The following is a 24,155-nucleotide window of genomic DNA, read 5'->3' as shown; positions in this document are numbered from 1 at the left end:
TTTACTACATGAAGTCCCACCCAGCTTTTAAATATGAACTCCAGATCCAATGATAACATTAAAAGCCCTAAGTGAAACACTCAGCTTTGCACCACGCTGCTGACTGCATTGAGACCAAGAAACTTTTTGAAGCTGGCTCTGCTGAGGCAGCCTACAGAAGCACGTGGAGCAGGACAGCATGATGCTGCTGAGAGGCAACATGCGCAGCACCCTGCATCCCTACAGCACTCCCTGCTGGGAGATGCACTGTAGCACGAAGCCTCTTCTGCAGACAGTGCAGTGTTTAACCACCACGCTGGTCAGTATGAGCTCCACCCCAACTCCTGTGCCACTCTGGCATGTAGTGTTTTCTGCCAGCCAGGGAGCACAAAAAATGCAGCTTTTCCCCTAGCATTTTCCAATGGAAAAATGCAACATACATCAAGGCTTCTTACGGGACCATAAGGAATACTCCATTGTGACCATGACCTGATGGTAGAATACAAAATAATTTGGATTTCTAACAGCAGGGGCTTAAATTTCTGAGTTTGCAGCTTTCATTGGTCATAACAAAGGTTGGTTTCATTGAAATGTTAGTTTTTCCAGTTCAGGAAACTGAAATGTCTTCCAAATCTCAGAAGTAAAGTGAATGTACAGTTAAGTACAGTGTAGAGTCTTGCATCTGGTTAGGAACAACCCCAGGTTCCAGTATAAGTTGGGGAATGACCTATTAGAGTGCAGCATAGGGGAAAGGGACCTGGGGGTCCTGGTGGACAGCAGGATGACCATGAGCCAGCACTGTGCCCTTGTGGCCAGGAAGGCCAATGGCATCCTGGGGTGTATTAGAAGGGGGTGGTTAGTAGGTCAGAGAGGTTCTCTTCCCCCTCTACTCTGCCCTGGTGAGACCACATCTGGAATAATTGTGTCCAGTTCTGGGCCCCTCAGTTCCAGAAGGACAGGGAACTGCCAGAGAGAGTCCAGCACAGGGCAACGAAGATGATGAAGAGAGTGGAGCATCTTCCTTATGAGGAAAGGCTGAGGGAGCTGGGGCTCTTTAGCTTGGAGGAGACTGAGGGGTGACCTTATTAATGTTTACAAATATATAAAGGGTGAGTGTCACAAGGATGGAGCCAGGCTCTTCTCGGTGACAACCAACCATAGGACAAGGGGTAATGGGTTCAAACTGGAACACAAGAGGTTCCACTTAAATTTGAAAAGAAACTTCTTCTCAGTGACAGTATCAGAGCATTGGAACAGGCTGCCCAGGGGGGTTGTGGAGTCTCCTACTCCGGAGACATTCAAAACCCGCCTGGACATCTTCCTGTGTAACCTCATCTAGGTGTTCCTGCTCTGGCAGGGGGATTGGACTGGATGATCTTTCGAGGTTCCTTCCAATCCCTGACATTCTGTGATTCTGTGATTCAGCTGACACTGCATAAGCCAGGTCTGTTTGTAAAGAAAGCGCACTGTACACAGTTCTGTAGAGGAAGAAAATATGGAACAAGTTTTATTCAGCGTAAGTCCACCAGCACAAAGGTTACAGGAGATAGAAAGTGCATTAATAAAAGCTAGTCTTTACCAAAAAGAAAATATATTATTGATTCAAAATATCTTACACTTGAATGATGTAATAACTTATTCTGGGCACCTACTGATTAGGAGAAACACCAAGAGAATGGCTGTTTCATAAGGGAATCTAACTTCCCAGTTCAAGTCTGAGAACTTAGTAGAGATCACTGAGTCCAGCAGTCTTCCTTGCTTTCTGCATTAATGCTCTGAGCTGGAACTGCTTGCGAGACAGAAGACGTACATGCTGCAGAAAGAAAAAATAAGAACAGCTGGCTATTGGGAAAATTTCAATATAACCTGATTATATTGCAATACACATCTTCGAAGCAAGGCAGATCATGATCCAAACAAGATGTTAGGTTTCTGAAAACACTAAATGCATTAGTCTACTAATAACATCTTGGCTTAAAATGACTTGCAGATGGCTACCAAATGTAATCACTCTAATATTTTTTTTTGTGATTTTAATTATTAACTGCACACACTCTTATCAAAGAGAAATGTAGTAATATGTATTCCAAGATGAAGTTAGATTAATGCAGTTCCCATGGGGCAGAGAACAGTTCTTTTAGCAGTAGATAAACAGAATTAGCCAGCTACATAAGAAGGAAATAATGTATCCCTACATAGTGCATTGTACTCTGGATGTTAAAGCAACGCTTAAGTGGTAATTTGAGGGGAACCTCAACTGTTAGAAAAAGGAAGGACTGGTAACTCCTGTTACCCAGTGGCCCAGGTACAGACTATTAACACATCTGCACACTAACCTTTCCAGATTTGATGGCAACAGTACTTACTCTGACATACGTATTTTGTGTAGTTTTATTCCATATTTTCAAAATAACAACAGATCTGTTTTTATTTGGTGTGCCATCACCATGCACATAAGGTTCAAAATAAAGGAAGGTTATTAAATCAAATATTATGAAAACTTTCAGCATTAAGGACAGCAAAGAAAGAGAACAAATTGTCTACGAAGGTCTCCGCTAGAGATGTAAAACTAGCTAGTTTTTTTTTTTCTAGGCATCCACAGACTGCAAATCCAATGGAAAGCTTATGTTGACACTGTTGCACCTGTCTAACAATAAATGACTTCATATCTATAATGCTAATAAAATCGGTCTTTTATCTTAATTCTGAAATTTGTCTTTTAAAACTTCCAGGATCCTCTTCAGCAAAGAAATCACATTAATAAGCTGAACAAAAGAGGTTGAAGTATTTAAACACATTTAAAATGCACTTCTTAAAAACATCCTAAGAAACCTACCTTCAAAAAGACATCTAGATCTATCACTCCACGTCTTAATGCTTCCCCAAGGTAGAAGATGGTGTCTTCAATTGCATTTTCCTCTGCATATAAGTTCAGGATCTGCTTGTAAAGTGGTGCTGTAGGAATAATAACTTCATCTATGTCATTATTTTCTGACTGATTTTCCATTTTCTCTAGGGCAGAACTGAGCTCTTCATCCTTCTTTTTGAGAAGTTCAATGTTCTTGTCAACTTCAGCCTAAAAACAATTCAGATGTTTATTTATTTCTTAGGTCCCAAGAACCAAATGTCTTCTTGTGATACAACTGTCAAGATGAAAGATTTTTAGACATGCCAGTTGGTCTTTCTCTACTCATCTCTAGTATGATTTTTACAAAGGAAAGAGCTACCAATCTATAGATTTTGGCTTCTTTAATTTTAAAAAAGAAAAGGTTGTTTTAGACAATGTCAATCCATTACCAATTTTAAATGTAAAGAAGGCATGCTAACAGTCTTCAAGTATTTTGAAGGTGTCACATAAGGAAAAATAACCATTTAAACTAGCTAAAGATAATAAAGGCAAAGCTAAAACAATTACTATCTTTGGAAAATGTGTCTTTTGGAGTAAGTTCCTATACAAGTTTGCTGAGCATGGATCAAACACTTAACTGTATTGCCAGGAAACAAAATATGCTGACTTTATCCATTAATGTTCTCTATAATTCAACTGCATTGGTAAGAGAAGTACCTCCTTTTGCTACTTTTGAATTTGTCTCGTGATATTTTTATGTCCCACAGCTAACACACTGGAAGATACCGCACATCACCGTGGTTTTCCTCATATCACTCAAATCCATATAGACCATTATCACATTCCACTCTGTCCCCACTGTCTTTTTCCCAGACTGAAGTCCTAGCTCACTTCATCATGTCGTTTATGGAAACGGTCTCATATGCATGATAATCCTTCTTGCCTTTGCATCAAACATCTGCAGTTCTACTAAAGTCCTTGTTTTTCCAAGACAGGAAAGACTAGAATTACACACTACATTTAAAGTGAGCACATCATAGACTTACAGGGTGCCATAATAATATCTTCCCTGTTCTCTAGTCTTTATTAATAATTCCTAATATTTATTTAAAACCATATCTGAGCACTGAGCTCATTTCAGAAACTGCTCATCAATCCCAAAATATTACTCCCAAGCAGTTATGCAAGGAGCAGATGGACTAAGCAAAAGATGCCACGCCTTAATGGAAAATTGTAGGAATTTCTGAGCATACTGAGTAGGAGAGACTCTTGTCTGGGAAAGAAAAAGTCTGCAGGCTATACAAGGAGGCTGTGACTAAAATCAGTGTCCCTGCACTAAGACACTGAAATGTTCTCCAGTGCTGCTGTTACACATCATTAGCCAGAAACTGAGACACAATTATGAAATAATCTCACACCACTGACATCTTTCACAGGGGGGATGAGGAAAAAAATAACACTATTCCTCTACCACTGAATAATGACTTTCATAAGACACATACAGGACAGGGCATCTTATGGTCATTGCTATTTCTGACTTGCTTCAGCCTGAACACATGTGCATCAATTTGGAAAGAGAATATATATTTAAAAATAACAATGAATTAACTGTATGCTTCTGTCCACTGCTACGAATACTCAGATACAGAGCAGTGTTTCATCTCAGCTTACCACTTCTTGATCCAGGCGAGTTACCATCTCTTCCAGTTTCTGGTGTCCCTTCTTCAGGTCCTCCTCTGTCCGTTTCAAGGCATTGAGTTCAGCTTGTGCACGATCCATTTCTTCCTTCATCCGCCATCTCAGTTTATCACTGACTGCCGAAATAAGGGAAGCTCGAATGGTATCCTCACTGATAGTTCCATCTCTACTGGGTCCTGCACAAGAAAATTCACAAGCACAACATTAAGTCTGCTCTGCACTGGCTTCAGGATAAGGCCAGTTTGAAAACAGAGTAGCTAATTTGCTGTGTGTACTTTAGCAATACAAGACAGTAAAATAAACTGTTTTCTATAATAATTTTCAGAAGCGGTGAAGAGACCACAGTGAGATAAAAGACATTAAGATGTACATAAGTAAATTGGAGTACAAATCCATTAATTCACTTTACTATTCCCATATCCGCAATTTTCCTTTAATTAAAATATGGGCTGGCCATTTCCCCCAAAGTCTACAAATCTTGTTTGTCTGAGTCTTTAAAACAATAATAAATTTCTGGTAAACTCTATAGGAATGAATGGATACACGTATTGAACTGCAATTAATGCAACAGCTGGCTTGAGACAGTGAATTTGCCTATAGGTACTGTCTATCTTGAGGCTTGCCAACTACTGTTTTCTTCTATTGTTGTGGGTTTTTTTGTTTTTGTTTTTTTTTTTTTTTGGGGGGGCAGAGTTTGTTTTAGATTAATAAAAATAAACAAACACTAAGCTAACAAAAATAATTTCAATGAAAAATGGCTTAACTGGTGCCTTTTATATTTACGAAGATCTAAACACAGGGTCTGGTTAAGTGACAAATTACTGGAGCGTATCAAGTGATTAAAAAGCTAAAATATGATCTAGACTTTCCAATTGGTTTCACAATGATGATCATTCAGCTATCCTAGGGCAGGTATGGGAGGGCAGTGAAACAATCAACATTAATACAGAACATTCATATTGAGCTAATCTTCCTTTAACAAGGAACATTTATTAAAAGATTATAAGGCAGAGAGAGAAATGTTAATCAATTGTATTAGTGTACAGTTTATAGATATGTACTAGCAGATTAAAATCAGATGGCAGACTTAGGTACATGTTCAGTGTTACACTGGGCCTACCATTTCTTTTTTTAAACTTCTGCGGGATGGTACCGTAACTGGAGCCGGGGGAGGAGTGTGCTTTATAAAATTAGTTAATGGCACCCAGGAAGAACCTGTAAAAATTCTCTCTGGATAAAATACTTCTTTAATGTTAGTTGAATAAAGAGTATTAGTGAAGCATACAGAGATTCTGTGGAATTATTTATACAATTTGATTCTAAAAAAGCAAACATAGCTATTTTAGGTAAGCATAAGACAAAGATGACAACATACAATCTTATTGCAAGTACACTAATTTGCCGGCTTCACTTGGTCCATCATGCCCACAAACTCAGGGTAGTGATTTAGTAGTTGCGAAACAAACTACTATCCAATACTGTTCTAGTATGATATCACTAGTCTCTATAAATGATTGACATTACAATTAAACAGCAACTGAGGCTGCTATGTAACTGAGTTAAAGCAACTGAGGTTACTACCTCTTTTTATTATTTTGATTGCTAGGTACAACTTGTATCAGTTCATTAAGTTAATCATTCAGTTTATTAAATAATATCTTGATGCAGCAATACTAGAAAATATAATGGAATAAATTATCTAATATATTTCATTAGTCCCTCTCCCTCTGAAGCACTAGAGGTTTTCATATTTAAGCATGAATATTTTTATTGCTTTCACAATCATCCTTTCAATGAGATCACCTAATTTCAAGAGTCTGTCACTAACAGCTTTTAAACAGAAAGGTAAATCCTCCACGTCTGTAACAGAAGTGGTGTGTACCTGCAGCCCAGGACACTTGGATTGCTCTGGAGAATGTCAAGAGGCTACAGGTTGCAGAATTGTATCTGTATTTATCACAGACCACTTCAACCATTTTTCTGTGAGAAAAACTGGAGTGTCACAATCTCCCCGTGCTTGTGCTCCAGACCTTCTAGATCAAGTGAAATTGCAATTGGATTGTAACAACTACTAATAAAGCAATAATTATATCAGGTTTTGTGCCTAAACATTCTAACTTCTATGGATGAAAAGTAGAGATTTGAAGTTCTGTAAGTGGGAAGAAAATTTCCAAAAAGAATTTTTACCATAGACACAATTATCAAAACCCTGAAGTTGTTACAACGTTACATACATCAGATTTGCCAGGACCCCAGATCTCAAAAAATTACAAAGTGAAAAAATATCCATCCAGGCTCCTGTGAATCTCACGGAGCTAAAGAAAAACCCATTAGCGTACTTTTGTTTTCCCTTCCCAAAGGTTCAGAAAAGTGTCTCAAGCCAGCTGAAAGCCAATCAATGTCTGCACCTTCCTTAACAACCACAGGACTCAGAAAAAGCGAACAAGCAACTCAAACCATTACATTAATTTTCCCATTTAAACACAGTAGTTCAGAGATTGGTATTTTCAGAGTAAATTGCACTAAGACAAACAGTAATAAATGTATTTTTGAATACGTTATTGATAGTACTCAATAACTAAACTACTATTAGCCAGAAATAAGATCACAATAATTTTACTACAGTTATTCAGAAAACAAGTGGACTGAAATTTCAGCACTACTGTGTTCTTGGGGTAGACTGGATATCTTCCTGATAATCAGCAACAATCCAGAACACAGTTTAAAAATCTAAACTCTGCCTTTAGAAAAGAAATAAATTTAAAAAAATGAGCAATTTTATGTTAGGGTCTCATAATATTTTTTTTCAACAACAACATCTATTTGGAGTGCCTGCTGGTATTGTTATACTAACAAATGCAAACTGTTGGTGACAAGACTGCACACTTCAGAATCCTTAAAAAATCCAGGGGATTTTTTTGACTTTTGCTGCCAACAGAACAAGACTGCATAAACTCATCTGCCTTTTCCTGTCCTATTCCTATCCACAAAACCTACACCAAGCCAGATATCTGGAAAAGTAAAGCTATGCAAATGACATGAGATGAACTACAGGAAGGTGCACATCATGCTTACTAACCCACCAAATTCTTCTAAAATTAAGAAAACATCAGACTTTGATTATTACTAATGTGAGCACTTTACGTACATACAAATTGCACCAGAATGTGAGTAATTTTTTTTAAAATAAACCAATTACTATTGGGAAAAAAAGATATTAAATTATTAATCAACTGGTGCAAAGAAAATACAAATGTCCCAACACTTGATCTGATTTACAGTTCTGGCTTAAGCAATGCACCCTGTTGCCAGTCAACAAGATAATTTTCAGTATTTGGTTAACTACCTATTAGAATTAGCAACAGAAGATGTCAAACGGCACCATACACACAAACGCGGGAATTCATCATTGCTGCTGCTTATGAAGATGAGAAAAGAAGAGTACTTTCTACAATGAGAAGTAAAACTTAAACCAAGTCAGTCAAACTATCTGGGACAGAGTTTATTCACCGTTTAGGACTTCCTGTGTGAGGCAGACAATTGTAAATATGCAAGTTCCAAATCAAAACAGTCCAATTTCACTTTAAGAATAGTATTAGCACGATTTCAGTTACTGTTTACATAGTAGACCATTCTCTAATGCAAAGTCAGAACAAGTCATCAGTTCTATTTTTTTTCTTCCCCTGATATCCCTCACTCTGGAAGATTTTACACAGGTTCACTTCAACAGTGAAGTAGGATAGAGAAAAAAAAAATCACAATGCACCTAACACAACGCAAGTTCAAATAGAAGTGCCAAAAGATAGGTAAGAGGTCTCTGAACATATAAAAAGACCATTTCAATACAGGTCAATTAGATTTTATGTATCTTCTTAAAGAGCATGAACCCTTAGCATTTTCTGTCACTTCCATAATTAGCCCAGCTTGGGGAAGATTTTACGGCACACAGCCATTAAATCCACAGAGCACTGAAACCCTTAACCTTTAGCAGGCAGAGTCTGGTTTCAGAAGTGACCTTACAGAATCATCAAACTAGTAACTGCATCGGAAAAGTAATTAATGGCAGATGATTGAACAGAAAAAGCCTGAAGGACTATTTGAAAAAACGGCTGTTTTTAAAAACAGCTATTTTTAAAAACTTAAGCTACTCTGAGTATTTTCATTTGATCCAAACTAAGCTCAATACAGGAAACACCCCACCACCATCCACACAAAACTCTAAATTTGTAGCACCTGATATGCTCCCAAATAAACTATCACAAAAAACCATCACCAAACAATCTGTACTGGAAATAAACATTTGCAGTTGAAAGAAAGAAACACAATACTGTACAAAAACAAACAGTACCGTAAATACAGCAGATGATTAAAGAGACGTGTTTTCACTTCATTTGGCACAAGACATAAACCATGTGTAACAGGTATAAGACTTTTACCTAGCTGCATCAAATGAATCCATCTAATGCTAAATTGCCAGTACAAAATTTGGCATTACAACATGGTATCAGACAATCCAGAGTGGCTGGAGAGCAGTCAGACAGAAAGGGACCTGGGGGTACTAACTGACAGGAAGCTCAACATGAGCCAACAGTGTGGCCAGGTGGCCAAGAAGGCCAATGGTATCCTGTCCTGTATCAAAAATAGCGTGGTCAGCAGGACAAGGGAAGTGATCCTTCCCCTGTACTCTGCATTGGTGAGGCCACACCTGGAGTATTGTGTTCAGTTCTGGGCCCCTCAGTTCAGGAAAGATATTGAAGTGCTGGAGCGGGTCCAGAGAAGAGCAACAAGACTGGTGAAGGGACTTGAACATAAGACCTATGGGGAGAGGCTGAGGGAGCTGGGGTTGTTTAGTCTGGAGATGAGGAGGCTTAGAGGTGACCTCATCACTCTCTATAACTACCTGAAGGGAAGTTATAGCCAGGTGGGGATTGGTCTCTTCTCCCAGGCAGTCAGCAACAGGACAAGGGGGCATGGGCTTAAACTCTGCCAGGGGAAATTTAGGCTGGATATTAGAAAGAAATTCTTTCCAGAGAGAGTGGTCAGGCATTGGAATGGCCTGCCCAGGGAGGTGGTGGACTCACCATCCCTGGAGGTTTTTAAACTGAGATTGGACATGGCACTCAGTGCAATGATCTAGTAAATGGACTGGAGTTGGACCAAGGGTTGGACTTGATGATCTCTGAGGTCTTTTCCAACCCAGTCGATTCTGTCATTCTGTCAATCTAACTCAGGACTTGAAGAGCATTCCATGATATTTGGCAGATATTTCACCTCTGTTCACCTTCACTGGGGATGAAAATCAAGGAAAGAAATGAAATAGGACACATCTATATTTTAAACAACCTCTCTACTACATAAAAGCAAAATGGATCTGTTTGAGAAAGATGCTGCAGAAAGCTGATGTTCCCTAGAAATGTTCTTATCAGCTCCCCGCATGAGAGCCAGTGGAGACCATCAGTTCTCAAGGACTCAAGACAGTGGCCTTCTTGCAGTACGTGTGGTAGACATAGACACACATCACCTCAGAGTGGAGATGACCACTGAAACAGCCAACAACTTTCAGAAAAGACTCTTCTCATTCAAAAGACTGAAAGGATGTGTATGCAAAGGATGGGATCAGGCCCAAGGAGAATACAATTTATTGTTGTTTTCGAGTACTGTAACAACAAAAGAACTCATCAAATATTCTAAGAGTAAAGTAGAAACATCTACTTTCCTCTGCCAAGCTGTAAACTTGCTCTGTCTCCACTTGTGTGAATGAAAATTTCCAAATATGCTCAGCTCTGAACGGAAGAGTACGTATAAATAACTGAGAGACTACATATTACATGAAAAACCTCTGAATGCACTTTTAAAGTATTGTGCAAGAGACTACAAATGATTGATACTCTTAATGAGGTCACAAAAGTGTCTACATCCTTATCATCTAACTGCTCCAAAAGGACTATCATCCCATTGGAAAGTTACTGCACCAGCTTCCTACAGCACTAGGTGACCTTCATCACTGGTACCCAACCTGTTACATATATCCTAAAAGGGAGGTGCCGAGCGAAAACCGAGCTCGTGTATTTTGCCAGCACAGGGCCACGGAGCAGCAGACGCTGAAAAATACACATTAATACCCTAGATCTTGCTGCTGAAGGGAAGAAAGGAGTATCAGGTAGGGACCACTAAGAAGCAACAGTGAAGAGGCTGGACAAGAAACTCAGTAAAAAGGAACCTCATTCCAAATGCATTGGAAACCTCTGCTTTAGATAGCTATGACTTTTGGAGTAAAGAAAGTATAAATAAAGAGTAAGTAAAGTGAATCCAGTAGATGACTAAATAAGGAGAAAAGCATTTTTATAAACCACAAACAGAGCAATGCAGAAAATCAAAAGTCACATACAGTTAAAGGGTGAGAAAAAAAACCAACTTGCGATAGTTACATATTCACTGAGTGCACACAATGCATTGCAAAACACAGGAATGCATCAAGTTCCTGACTAAACAAAATATAAAGTGAAGGACATAAAATGTATTTTCTTCTTACTTTTAAAACTGAAGTTCAATACTTTGGAAGGTCAAATTAAGAACAATACATTTTTCCTTTTTCAGTTTTCTTTCCTTACATATCAGCTATAGAGGGATGGAAGCTTCACTTTTCAGAGAAATCCTTTCAAAGCTACTCACCAACAGTAGTCACAGGAGGCTGAGAAGGGTAGAACTGAACACTAGTGGTTGCTGGAAATGGAACACCACCCGGGTAAGGATAGTTTGGGAAACTGCTTAGACAAAGAAAGGTATACTCATGTTATGTAAATATTAGTAAAATATCATTCATATAGATTAACTTTATGTCACCATGTTAAACATTTGTTTACATAATGAAACGTTTAAATTGCAGGCCAAGTTATACCTTTTCTCTTTTCCTGTTCACATTAATATCTTTCGCAATTTGTATTTCTGGTATGATCTAAGAAGATACCATTTTATCTGACCCTATCTTGTTATTACCTGGTCAAGCATTTGGATCATTCCAAATGCTCTTCAATCTCTTCCTCTTGCCGTGCAATTTCTAACTTGCCATACAAAACCACAAAAGTATCCAAAAGCAATTATTCTACCTACAAATGCACAAACAGCAATTACAATTTAATAATTTTTAATGAGAATAGTTAACAATATGATGGCTGAACCACTTTATGTAAGCCTAAAAATGTTGTGCAAAATATGGCTGCAAGAGGAAACTCCTCCAGAAATTCTCAGCCCTGCTTTGAATAACAAATGAAAGCAAAAGTATTCACTTGTTCACGGAAAAAATGGCAAGATGACATGTAACATGATGGTCTACAATAGCTTTCTAAAATACATTTAGTATCAGCTAAAACAAGGACTCAAATTAGTCAGTACTAGACTGACAAATACCTGCATATAGCAGAGTATTAACTATGGCTGTAAGTAAACAAAATAGCCCAAGAAGAACACGTAAAATATGAAATAAGCATATTCTGTGCCTCTTAGATAACGGCAAATTCTTAATTCTTAAAATCTTTCTGTTCATTCATAAATTATATTATTTTTAAAATAGTTATTCTATCATTCATTTTTGTACAAACATTAGGAGCACTTTATTTAAACATATTTAGGAGGAAAACACTTGCCATAAGAACTTAAGTGAACATAAGAACATTTTTCACTTCTTAAAACATACCCCTCCACCTTTCTAATGCTTACAGGGTTTATACTTTTTTCTTTTTAAAAATAAATATGTTACATACTACAGCAAATCCTCACATGCTCCTAACATGAAATCACAACAAAAGGATATTAATAATAAAATAATCAATTATGATGTGAAAAAAATGTAGGTACACACTAGGAGGCAGCAATCAGCATCTTACTACTTGCTAAGACAGAACTGCAAGTCTTCTGGAAAAGCTTTATTCCAAGCTATTATATAATACACTTTAAAAAACAGTCTTTAGATTAATAAAAAGCTTTTAAAATAATTTTGTGCCCTTCAAATTCTCTTATATGTTCTCTGATTCAAATCCACATTTATGTTGGAGTCAAGGTTTGTATTAATCCAGCAATTGTTTTATTCAACGTTTTGAGTTGCTAATTAACCCAAACAATACTAACAACACTAACAACAAACCCGAAGTTGTAGGGTATAAATCTTATAAAAACTAATCTGATACATGAGTGAAGCAAGATAACATCTGTGAGTTAGGTAATAATTTTCAAAATACATCTATCACTCATGTATGTTGTATTTGAAGCAAGCAACACTAAGAAAGCTAAAGCTTTCTCAAACTTTCTGTTGGCTATTGACAAGCATTCAGTCCTCACTTAAAAATGCTAACACGAAAATTATACAACAAATATACCTTAGGAAAATAAACCTAAGACTAGACACTGTTCAGTGAAACTGTCTATTACATAAACGAATATGGTTTAAAGGGGTTCTTACCTCGGGTTAGAGGTGCTGCCTGCTGGGTAGGGAGATATTCCACCTGGAATGCCCGGCACATAGGAAGCTAAATAAAATAATGATTTTGTGTATTTTTACTTTTCAGAAGTTCAATATACATTAATATCACAATAGTGAGCTGTACTTATGCTGTAGTTAGATGCTTTTCAAAATCTTGTTGAACAACAACAACAGTGTAACACAATGAAACAATAATAATAAGTCATTCTATGGCCAAATCCCTCAACACCACGTACCCTGCACCCTCCACCACCATCTCTCAGCACCCCCAGATGTTTCCCAAGCCGCTCCTGTGCAGCTTGGCAAGTGGGACACATGCAGATGTTTGCTGGGAGCGATCTCTGTGCCAACCGACCGAGGCAGCTGCTTCCCCTTGAAACACCTGAAGGACTAAACCGCAGCAGACCTTCCCTCCATGCACTGACCAGTTAGAATTGCCTTTCTGTATCCAAACACATTTTCACAATAACGCAGGCAAATTTTGCACTTCTGAAGATTCTACCTCTACCTATCAACTTCAGTTAAAATATTTTCAAGAGTATTCTGTTCGGAGGGAGAGTACAAGAACTGTAATTGAAGTCAATTACACACTCCTTAGAACAATGGGACAGAACACCTTTCATTGCATATTTATTTTTTATCATTAAACTGACCGCTGCATGGATAAAAATGGATATAGATCTAAAAATCCGCAACAAGTAGTTGCAGTAAGTAAAATGTGAATGCATTAAAAAAAGTATCTGCAGCTAGGGAAATAAAAAAACCAGTAGTGTTATTAAAAATTACACACCTGGAGAGCTGTCTCTGTTTTTATATAATAGCTGAAAAAAGAAAATACCCCTTCCAATGAACCCATTGTTCTCTACTCACTAAATAACAAGTGTATAACTTAAGTACCTTCAGAGTAGACAGATTTCACAACAGTTGATTAGCTGTTTAACAACCCAATCATGTTCTTATCCAGTAATTCCTGCCATTTAGAAGTTATACTTTGAGAATTTTTACCAGCACATATAAACGCCTACGGCTTTAACAATCCTAAGAATTTTAAGTTTCTTCTTGGAAATCTCACAATTCTACTATAAAAATTATGGTTTGGATATATTTATTCCACATTTCTTGTAATTTGAGGAATATTACATCAAATAGCTTTTCTTTTTTTAAAGAGAAGAGCTATTGTCATCCCTGAATGCTTTCACATGATTCGACTTTTTAAAAAGGGCTTAATTTCTTCTTAAACACCGTATCTAGAACTTAAAAAACCCAAACCTAGATGTCTGTAAAATAAGGAAAACCTGGCTACACTATTAAAACTAAGTAGTTATTAACAATGTGAGAATCCTGAAACATTTCCACTAAAATTAGTTCAGCTATGCTAGCATTGAGTAATCAAGTGCATTTCAATTGATGATCCTTTCTTAAAGCACAATACAGGTCACAGTCTCTACTAAAACTATACTTGTACTGACACCCGCTGTTCTTGAAAATCAGAACAGTAGAATCACCTGGTGCTCTCATAGGTGGGCAGGCACTGGACAAGTCCCAAACACTCACCTTTAGCCAACTATCTCTAACGGTCTCATTCTTGTTTGCTACCCCTCATCTCACACATTTGGAAGCTTAGATTTTGTTAAAAATGGTTTCAGTTGGAAATCATAATGAATAGTACTTTAGCTTTTCAGATGTAACACTATGTGCATTGCAATAGAAAATAGACACAGCCTTAAAAATCCAGCAAAAATATATAACCTCAAATACACTTACTCTATCATTAAATTAACATAGTACTGTTACAATATCATTAAGCAACCTGCAGCTGATATGCTTTCCATCCCCTCCTGCCTCAGTCTTTGCCTTGAGTAGGTCTCCTCTACTGTTTTGTTTTGTTTTTTCCACCCAATGCAGAGTCTCCTTTTGGAAGAATCTTTAGGATTTTCTGTTTCCCATTTCCCCTTTTTCCCCCACCCACCTGTCCCCAGTCTTTAAAATAAGATACCTCCAGAAGTTTAAATAAGACTTCAAAAAGTCTTGAGAATTTTTGCAAGAAAATGAGAATGAATAGTATGTCAGTGTACTAAATCAACAAAGAAGAATGAAAGATCACAAGGCTGCTTTGTTTTTTTATTTTTAATATTCATCCAGCAATTATTGAAAAATTAAAAACCAAAACAAAACAGGAGTGTAGGCATAGAAAGCACAAGCACTATGCTTTTGCTTATGAAATCAATGGTTGCAGGAAATTTAACAGATGGACTTGTATTATCAGAATAAAAAAAAATACAAGATACAAAGACAGTTATCTGAATATTATTTTATCTCTGAATGTTGACAATGGTGATAGGTTACTTGTTGTTTTGAGGGGCTTGGGGGGTGGTTTGTTTATTTATTTTTGTTGTTGTTGGTTTGGGAGGGGCAGGTTCACCTCCTCCTTTTTTTTTTTTTTCTAAATACAAACTTGATTCTTCCCTTCCTTCCAAAATTCAAAGAAACACACACATTTCTTCCAACATAGCTCAAAAGCTCAAGTACAGCACTGGTGAATTCATTAGCCAACCATGTAGAAAATCATTCTAGAGTAGAACACATCATTTGTTCACAAACTATGCAGAGCAACAATATGCTTTGGAATATTACTATGATTATTTATAGACATTAGTAGCCACGACCACTTACTAGTTGGTGGGCCTGTTGCCTGGTATGGTGGGTAACTTGATGAAGCTGTAGGCCGAGAAAAGACTGGAGGTTCCTCACCAAACACAACAATCATGACCTGGATCAGTTCTAGCAAGTCTGACTGGGGCTGTGAGGGAAAGCAAGTGGCAAGTTGTTGGTATTGTTATCAGACAGTTAACTGACCATAGTAACAAAATGGTACCAATGGTACCATCAGTCCTAATATATTTACATACATATATACATATTTAACTCCCTTTATCGATTTCTTTACAGATTCAAAGAACAGCCAGCTGGTATTCAAACTGGTACAGCAAAATACAGCTACAGTAGTGTTTACAACCAGAATAAACTGGGTAATACATGGTTCCATATCCACTGCATGGCAATAAATGACTGAAGATGACTGTGCAATGATGGATTATAACGATTTTTTAAAAGCCTAAATCCACTCTCCAACATAAAAATACAGATCACTAAGTTTTCAGACATTTCAATTTCATACAGCATACAGCTTTGCTCAGGTTCAGAATGGCTCAAAAAAAAGTATTCTAACCCGCTAAGGAATGACACAAACCTCCTTCAAGTATAGCTAAACTAGGCTTCTCAGTTTCTAACTACATTTAATATAGGCATGATTTCATTTCACCAAAATAAGGACAAGCATCATGAACACAGCACCAGATTAAATATCCCATTTCCAAATTTTCTTAGCTCTATAATCCACTTACTTATTTTTACCAGCCTCTCAAACTGAATGAATTCTGTATCACCTGTATCTTAGATGAACCTCTTGCCTGTGGAAAACCTGCATCCTGATCTGGGCACTCATCTTCCACTGTTAGCATGCAAGTGCTGAACTACCACCTATACTTAATGAATGTACCATTCTTCTGACCTTGTCAGCACAGTTTGTCATCTTTACAAGTCCGTACTTTGGTCAAAACTTCTATGAGGCCTGCACTGCTAAGTGCTTTTATTTATTGGTAAAGCAAATATATCCATGTACTCAAAGCTCCAGTAATGCCTACATAAAGAAGTCCAAGTGCTCATACAAGTCCACTTTAATCACAGAGAATAATTTCAGCCCAGAGGTGTTTAACAAAATTTTTAATTTCCTTTCCATAAATATTCGCATCTCACAGATCTCCACATCAGTGTCCTGCCAGGGAAGGACACCTATGCTGCACTGTTTAACCACACAAACTGTACATTAAAGATGCATTTGACTAGGCAACAGAATGCAACATCGTAAACTCGAAGACATCACAAATAAGAAGCAGTTGTTTCCATTTAAAAATGGTTTAAGATCTCAAATAAAGAGGATTATGTTTTTTTGTAAAAAACGATAGAACTTTCTAAAGGAATTTATAACAGAGCAATACTTACATATTTCCACTCATGCAGATAAGGAAGGTATATCTTTCCATTTGCATCAACATGCTTCCCAGTTTTTATTGTCATAGAGCTAGTGGGTTTAACAAAACAAATCGGGGGGTTGAAAGGGTAGGTGTCCAGCAGCCACAAACAAATTGGGATATTGTATGTGTTACCTAGAAAAGATATGTTGAAAGATTTTAAAAGTTACTCCAACTATCTGTCCTCTTCTATCCAGATTTATAAAAAACTCCTAAACCCTGTAAACTCAACTGCAGAGTCAGCAACTGAAATCTAGTAATAACATTCAATGAAGAGCGCACAACATGGCTATGAACTCAACATTTTTCAGAACAATTTGACTTACAATTACCATTTACCACTAATACATTATCTCGTTTGTTCTACAATGTTCTACTAGACACTAATCTGAATTATCATTAGCTGCAGCAATAAACAGTTTGCAACCCTCATCCATTTGAGAAGCTTGAAAAATGTGCAGTACTGAAGGAAAAGAGATGTTACAGAGATGTACAAGACTGGAGAAGCCATATTCAACATTAAAATTTTATTCCACAGCAGAAATATGGAACAATTTCTTTGAAACATTTCACTTTGGACAAGTAAAGGTTTTCAAGAAAATAGTGATCATCCAAGTAGTGAAACTGAACTAGGACAAATCTTAATTTTTCATGTAATTTGGGAAAATACTGGTGGTGGTGGTGGTGGTGGTGGTGGTGGTGGTGGTGGTGGTGGTGGTGATGATGGTGATGATGATGATGATGATGATGATGATGATGATGATAATAATAATAAATGTATACCTCTGTAAGGCACAGGAATGGTTCCACTGAGGCTCATCAACTCCCTAGCTGTGCCATCGTTAAAAACTGAAAGGGAACAAACAGTATTTTAAGAACAAACATATTTGCTACGTTCATCTCTGTTCAGGTAATACCCCATCTATTTATTAGCATAAATTTTCAGATATTATACATATATAAACTCAGCTTGAAAGGTTCTGCTCTTGCACATTTATGGACTAGCAAATGACTAGAGTCAGGTAACTTCTTACAACTACAGTAGACTAACTTCTTATGAATATCATATTTTGTCACACTACCTTCTCTGCAAATAAAACTGTTTCCTCATTCAGGGACCAAGTAAAACATGCTGGAACCAAACAAACTGCAAATTGTACGAAGTGCTACAAAGATAATCTGAACTCAAACTTAATTTAAAAAACAACTGTTGCTTTAGGATTACGAAGAATACCTTATGCTTTCTCCAAACAAAAAGGTCAGCAAGGACACTGAAAATCACTGGGCCATTTGTATTTATTGTATCAATATTGTATCAATAAAAGGTAATTTAACAAAAAAATAATATACTGAAGAGGAAGAAATGCGTAGCATTTGACTCACTGCCACATCTTAGTTCACAAACTGCACAGGAACCCTGACCTCAATTTACTGACTTGCTGTATTTAGTTTTCCCATCGTTTCAATCCAACAGATTATATGTAGCTGAATAAATCAACTTCCGGTAATAAAGCTTTTTTTTTTTCCTTAATTTCACCTGAAAGTTTCTGGTCATACTTCAAATGTAGCTTATTGTGTACAATTCTTTTGGGTGTAAATGTTCTGCAAGGGCAAGTAGAACATATTGAGACTTCAATGGGTGTATATATTTCATTATTGATAAAACTTGAAAATTATCTCAACAGCAATGTAACCATTTTCTTCTTGCTTATTTCACTGTTTCAAATAGCATCAATTATCTGCAAGTGGTTTTGTGCTCAGCCTTTCCAAGGCAGTAACACAAATGGGCTTCTTGCTACACCTCAGAGCTATCTGGAATTCTGATCACTATCGTTATGCAAACTTGCTATTCCAACCACAGTCCTTTCACTATTGTTTTTGGTTCTCTAGTCACTGCATGAATATTTATTTCTGTTACAGCTGCTGCCTTGCAGCTATTCAAGCTAAAATTTAGCTTGTACTTGTCTATGTCCCTTCTTAATACTTCTCAGTCCAGTTGTAGAATCCAGAAAGCAGAAGACTATAGAGCCTCTGATGATGTATTAGTAATATGAATTAGCTCACAAAGGAATCTCACAGGTGACAGTTAAAGAATGGTGATCAGAAGGAGGATGACTTCAGCAGCTGTGCTGGCTCACTGTGTCTTATGAAGCCATGCCCTCAGTCTCTGGAGCTGACACTCAATAACATCTTCATTTAACGCACTCCACAGCCTTCAAAATAGCTAACAAACAATGATTGTCGTAATTAATTTACATTACAAAACCCCTCATACCAATTTGCTCTACACGTGACCATGTCTTCTTCATACTCTTAAGGTCTGTCAAAATTACTTTTAATGAAGTATTTGTTCATTGATTTACAGTTCTTTCTAAACAGAACTCTAAAAATATCTTCATGTGACAGCAAAGCTAAATTTGTAAGATATCAGCAATCTCAGGACACCAACTGATATGACATCACTGAGTGATTAAATAAAAGTTAAGCTGTGAAAAATGCAACACTTCTTGGCATGTTAGATAGACTCACTAATATAGAAAGGTTATTTTAGAAAATAACTGTCTGTGTTTCTAAGGAAGTATTGATGTAAAAGATCAACAAGAGAAATTCAAATTACGTTTCCTAGTTTTAGTCTCCTTTTTCCTGACAAAAACTATCAAATATATAAAAACCATCAACAAGTCAGTAAAAAAACAATTCTCATGCACAGACTAACCATACGAATCCATGACAGGTTTGAGGTCCTTGTACTGAGTAATAACACTGGTCGTCTCCTGTACAGTTAGGTCTCTATACTTATACTGGAAAACAAAAAAGAAATAATTATTTTAGAGACTAAATTTTTAGTGTCAGTTAATTTGGTTTTATTTTACCCAATGGACTGCATTTATTAGAGTTTACATTGATATACGGCCATTCTTCTCCACTTTTATTTTGGAATAAGAACTTAGTTCTCCATATTACTTGACTGAATGCTGCCTATATAAGTTACCAAACTTTAACAAGGTGTTAAGATGCTTTTAATCTTAAATAAGGGTCCATACGTCAAGTGATTTAGGGAAAACTATTGCCTTTTCATTCACACTCCACTATAACCAACAGTACCTAAGAGATATACGTAGATCTTAAAAATGCATCTCCAAACAAATATAATGACATTTTGAACATTCCTGACACACAGCTATCTAGGATCTGAGCGTCATAGCTATCTTTCATGGCACTTTTCAAAGCATCACAGTATTTATCGATCATTGATCAGCATTTTAATGTATTTTATCAACTAGAAAGCAGACATTTCAAGGCATGACATTATTAGTAATAAAAGGAAGGAGGTAAAACCAGTATTATCAGGAGGAGCAGGGAGTAACTTGGAACACAAATCTGTAAAACACAGATACACTACTATTGAATTGAACAGTCTCAGAACTGTATTCCACAGACAACAAAGGAGATGGTTCCTGGGCAACAGAGAGCCAGATCACGTGTGGCACATTTCTCTAACCTCATAGCTATTCCTCCTGATAACTACTATTAAAAGAAAGCTAATAATGTCTCTTGACAATATTTTCATTGTAACAAAATCTAAAAAAAATTACACTCTTCAGATGTTCAGATGTAACATAAAGAGACAGCATCCTTTCATTTAACCATGGTAGGAGGAAAAAAAGGCCCAACACAATGAAATGGCTGATACCAAAGCACACAGATGTTAGAAACATCTGAACAAATTAATTCAGACATTATCTGAGAGCAAAACATGGTGCCATGGGTAAAGATCACCTTTGCTCCAACCAACACTCATGAGTTGTGAAGCTTAGAAACTAATTCTTCTTCTTCCTATCTACAGAGATTTACAAGGATGCTATTCCTGCGCATGATAACTCTTATTTAATGAGTAATGATGAACACACCATGCCACTTCCCATAATGCCACCTTGGTCAACAAAAAGCACCTGCACTTTGGGGGATGCTGTGACTTATCTTCCTGAAATGACCAAGGGCAAACCAGCCACACAGTCAGGTGTCAAAACACAGGTCTGTGGGAAAGCAAAGCAGCCCCTCCACTAGGGATGGCTACTTGTACTGGGAGGCACCAGCAGAGAGGTCAGCTGGAGGGTCAGGGCAGCCCCTGGACGCTGTCTGGATGGGAGGGCTGCAGCAAAGCATCTCAGCCTCCTCTGGGAAGTGGGTGCAGGATTTGGAGCATGTAGGAGGGACAGAGGGGAGACAACTTTGCTACCATTTGAGTACATTCCTCCCTTCTTCCCCAACACCTAGCGAAAGCAACAAACAGGTAACAGGCATTGGTACAACACAGAGACAGAGGTCTGTGGAATTTGGGCTAGGCCAGCCAGGGACTGGCAGTACATACCCACATTGCTGAATGTGTTACCACAGCATGAATGACAGCATGTTCCCAGCTACTTTAAAAAGTATGAGGGGGTCTTTTTATAGGAGGCTACCTTATGGTACAGGATATAGACTCAAGAAGAACGGCATCATCACTATTAACAAAAAGAACTGGCTTTCACTAACAGAAGCTCCTAACAAGCATAAGGATTCAGAGTTGCGATTTAACTTTGCTTTTGGCCCAAGAGTCTCAAGTCAGTTTAGTCGAGGAATAGATAAACCAAAGCCCAACTGCTCAGCAGACCTTCTGGGAGTCTGATACACAGTGGCTGACAGGGCTGATAAAACCTAGATTTGGTATCAGTTTATTTTCAGGTCCAACACCTGAAAATTAAAAAAATACTTTAATGTCTCTTAAAACTAAGAAAAAGAGTACTGCTGCAAATAGTTTTTACACTGAGTGATGAATACTTGCTCAGTGGAGGTAAGCTTGTAAGATTCCAGCTACTGCCACAAGCAAAATTAAGTGCTACATCAGCTATTAATTTCAGTACTTAGATCCAGATAGCTACTGAAGACCAAAGTTCTCTATATTAAAATTACATATGAATTTTTTTCCTTATGAGAATGATGGCTTTTCTAAATTATTTCTTATTTAAATCACAAAGTATACTCTTCTGTGCTTATTTATCTTTTCCATTCTGAGTCATATTAGAATATTACAAGACACTCTTTTCCTGTGTTCATAGAGTAAGTAGTTGAGCATTTCCAAGAAGTGTCAAAACCTTACTGGAAAACATAAGATCCTAGTGGTTTTTACAAAGGTAACTAAAACTTACTAATTTGAATTTTTAATTTCCAAACTTTTTTTTTCCTCCTCCATTGTGGGATGGCAAATGTATCCTCCTCATTTTACATATCAGGAAACAGATCACAAAGAGATCAAGCTTTTCAAGATCAGGCAGCAGGTAAATACCTGAAGTTAAATTAAGTGCTTATGTTCACCCAAACTATGGCTTAAATCTTTTGTCATCTCACACACTGAACTATCCAATATGGGAAATATCACTAAGCTTCCCTCTATAGAACAGAAAGTTTAACTATTTTTGAAAAATAAATATGGAGTCGTGAAACAGCAACTTCACTTTTCATCAGCTGTTAAGTACATTCCACTTTGAACTTACCTACAGAAAGTCAGATGGCATTTTGGGTACAGAATAGGCAAGCACAGGGGAAGGAGGACACAGGACTACTGTAAACTGTGTTTCTTCTGTGGCATGGCAATAATTCATTTAAAGAAAACAGGAGTATACAAATATATACATGATCTCATTTGCCAATACAGAGTTAGCATTCAGCCCTCATTTTCAAGCTAATAAAGAAATTTGTTAATGATTCTATGCAGGTGAAAGACCCTTTAATAATATTTCTTCAGTTCTGATCAGATCATCCCCTATTTTATTTCATCTTAAAATTGCACAAATATGATGATTAAATGTTGTTAATTAACCCAAACAGAACCATAACTCCCCCAAAGTATTCAGCCCTAGGAGTTTCATTCCAAGCTGCTGGCCAAAGCCCAGTTTTCCCCTGAAGAGTGGCACAACTACACATGACTCCGGCAATTAATGGTTTACCTTCCAAGAGATTTTCTCATTTCCTTAAACAAGGATGACAAGACCCACCCTTAACGTGGTCAATGAAGTGGACCTTGCCTTCCACCTTCAGTTAACCAGTGACTGCAAAAGCCACCGTACAGCCCACACTACAGCTCTGATCCACTGCCATGCTCGACAGCCTCAGCTGGGCAACCGGTTTCTATTCAGTTTTTACCAGCATATCTGAACCCAAACCGAAAGTTTAGCAGGACTACGAATAAGGAAATATTTCAGGTTTGGTGCGCCATTCTTTCCTTCACAAACTAACTCAATTTACAGTGTCTGGCCGCACAGAGCCGTTCTGTCACAGCTTCGCCCAGCGGCCAACACGACCACCCCGGAGCCCCGCAGGCTACGGCCCGGGACAAAGCCGCGGGCGGGCGGCTGCCCGTGCCCGCCCGTCAGGAGGGAGAGAGGAAGGGGGAACCGACGCCTCCCGGGGCAGCACCCAGGCTGCAGGACACACAGGCCCCGTTCCGCCCCTGGCCTGCCAGGCCGCGGGCAGGACCCCGCTCCCCGCCACCAGACCCTCGCTGAGGCTGCACCGCCTCGGCCGAGGGCGGCCGGCAGGTAGGGGAAGGGGCTTTCGGCGGCCCCGGCCACGCCATTACCTTGGCGAGCATTTTCTTGAGCTGGCTCTCGGTGACCGCCATGGCGGCCCCTCCTCCACCAACCGCCGCTCCCGCTGCGCACCGGCCCGGCCCCCGCCCGCCCCTGGGTAAACACAGGAAGCGGCCCCGCGCGCCCGCTTCCGGCAGCAGCTCCCGCTTCCGTCCGACCATGACGACACTTCCCTCCCGTGGCGGCGGGGCCGGAGCGGCCAGCCGGGCCCAGCGAGCTGCCCTGCGCCGTTCGGCGGGGCCTAGTGCTGGGAGTCCGGGGCTGAGCCCCCGCCGGGAGCTCCACCGACAGCGCCTGGGAGTCCGGGGCTGAGCCCCCGCCGGGAGCTCCACCGACAGCGCCTGGGAGTCCGGGGCTGAGCCCCCGCCGGGAGCTCCACCGACAGCGCCTGGGAGTCCGGGGCTGAGCCCCCGCCGGGAGCTCCACCGACAGCG

General features: G+C 38.5%; 1 protein-coding gene across 3 annotated transcripts; it reads right to left on the bottom strand.

The window, feature by feature from the left end:
- Nucleotides 1-1,455: 1,455 nt before the first annotated feature.
- On the bottom strand, nucleotides 1,456-23,859 carry TSG101 (tumor susceptibility 101). Of its 3 annotated transcripts, none has more exons than XM_082059268.1 (10): nucleotides 23,712-23,859; nucleotides 19,809-19,893; nucleotides 17,876-17,941; nucleotides 17,064-17,227; nucleotides 15,675-15,801; nucleotides 12,981-13,047; nucleotides 11,198-11,292; nucleotides 4,499-4,701; nucleotides 2,816-3,055; nucleotides 1,456-1,792 (listed from the first exon to the last, which is right to left on the bottom strand). In XM_082059268.1, the coding sequence occupies exons 1-10, from the start codon at nucleotides 23,751-23,753 to the stop codon at nucleotides 1,703-1,705; spliced, it is 1,179 nt and encodes a 392-aa protein (XP_081915394.1). In that variant the 5' UTR covers nucleotides 23,754-23,859; the 3' UTR covers nucleotides 1,456-1,702. The 3 variants fall into 3 exon arrangements, with proteins under 3 accessions (XP_081915394.1, XP_081915395.1, XP_081915396.1); XM_082059269.1 differs by having other exon boundaries at nucleotides 11,198-11,289; XM_082059270.1 differs by lacking the exon at nucleotides 23,712-23,859 and adding an exon at nucleotides 22,627-22,643.
- Between the last annotated feature and the right edge of the window lie 296 nt (nucleotides 23,860-24,155).

The sequence above is a fragment of the Streptopelia decaocto genome (genome assembly GCF_964273445.1).
Source record: "Streptopelia decaocto genome assembly, chromosome: 7".
Classification (NCBI taxonomy): domain Eukaryota; kingdom Metazoa; phylum Chordata; class Aves; order Columbiformes; family Columbidae; genus Streptopelia; species Streptopelia decaocto.
This window is presented reverse-complemented; position numbering and strand designations above follow the sequence as displayed.

Excerpts from the sequence above, each read along its gene's own strand:
- TSG101 (XM_082059268.1), bottom strand. The coding sequence starts at position 23,753 with ATGGCGGTCACCGAGAGCCAGCTCAAGAAAATGCTCGCCAAG. Across the intron at positions 17,228-17,875 it reads CATTCCTGTGCCTTACAGAG|GTAACACATACAATATCCCA; the intron begins GTATACATTTAT and ends TATCTTTTCTAG. Across the intron at positions 11,293-12,980 it reads GGCAGCACCTCTAACCCGAG|CAGTTTCCCAAACTATCCTT; the intron begins GTAAGAACCCCT and ends TCTTTGTCTAAG.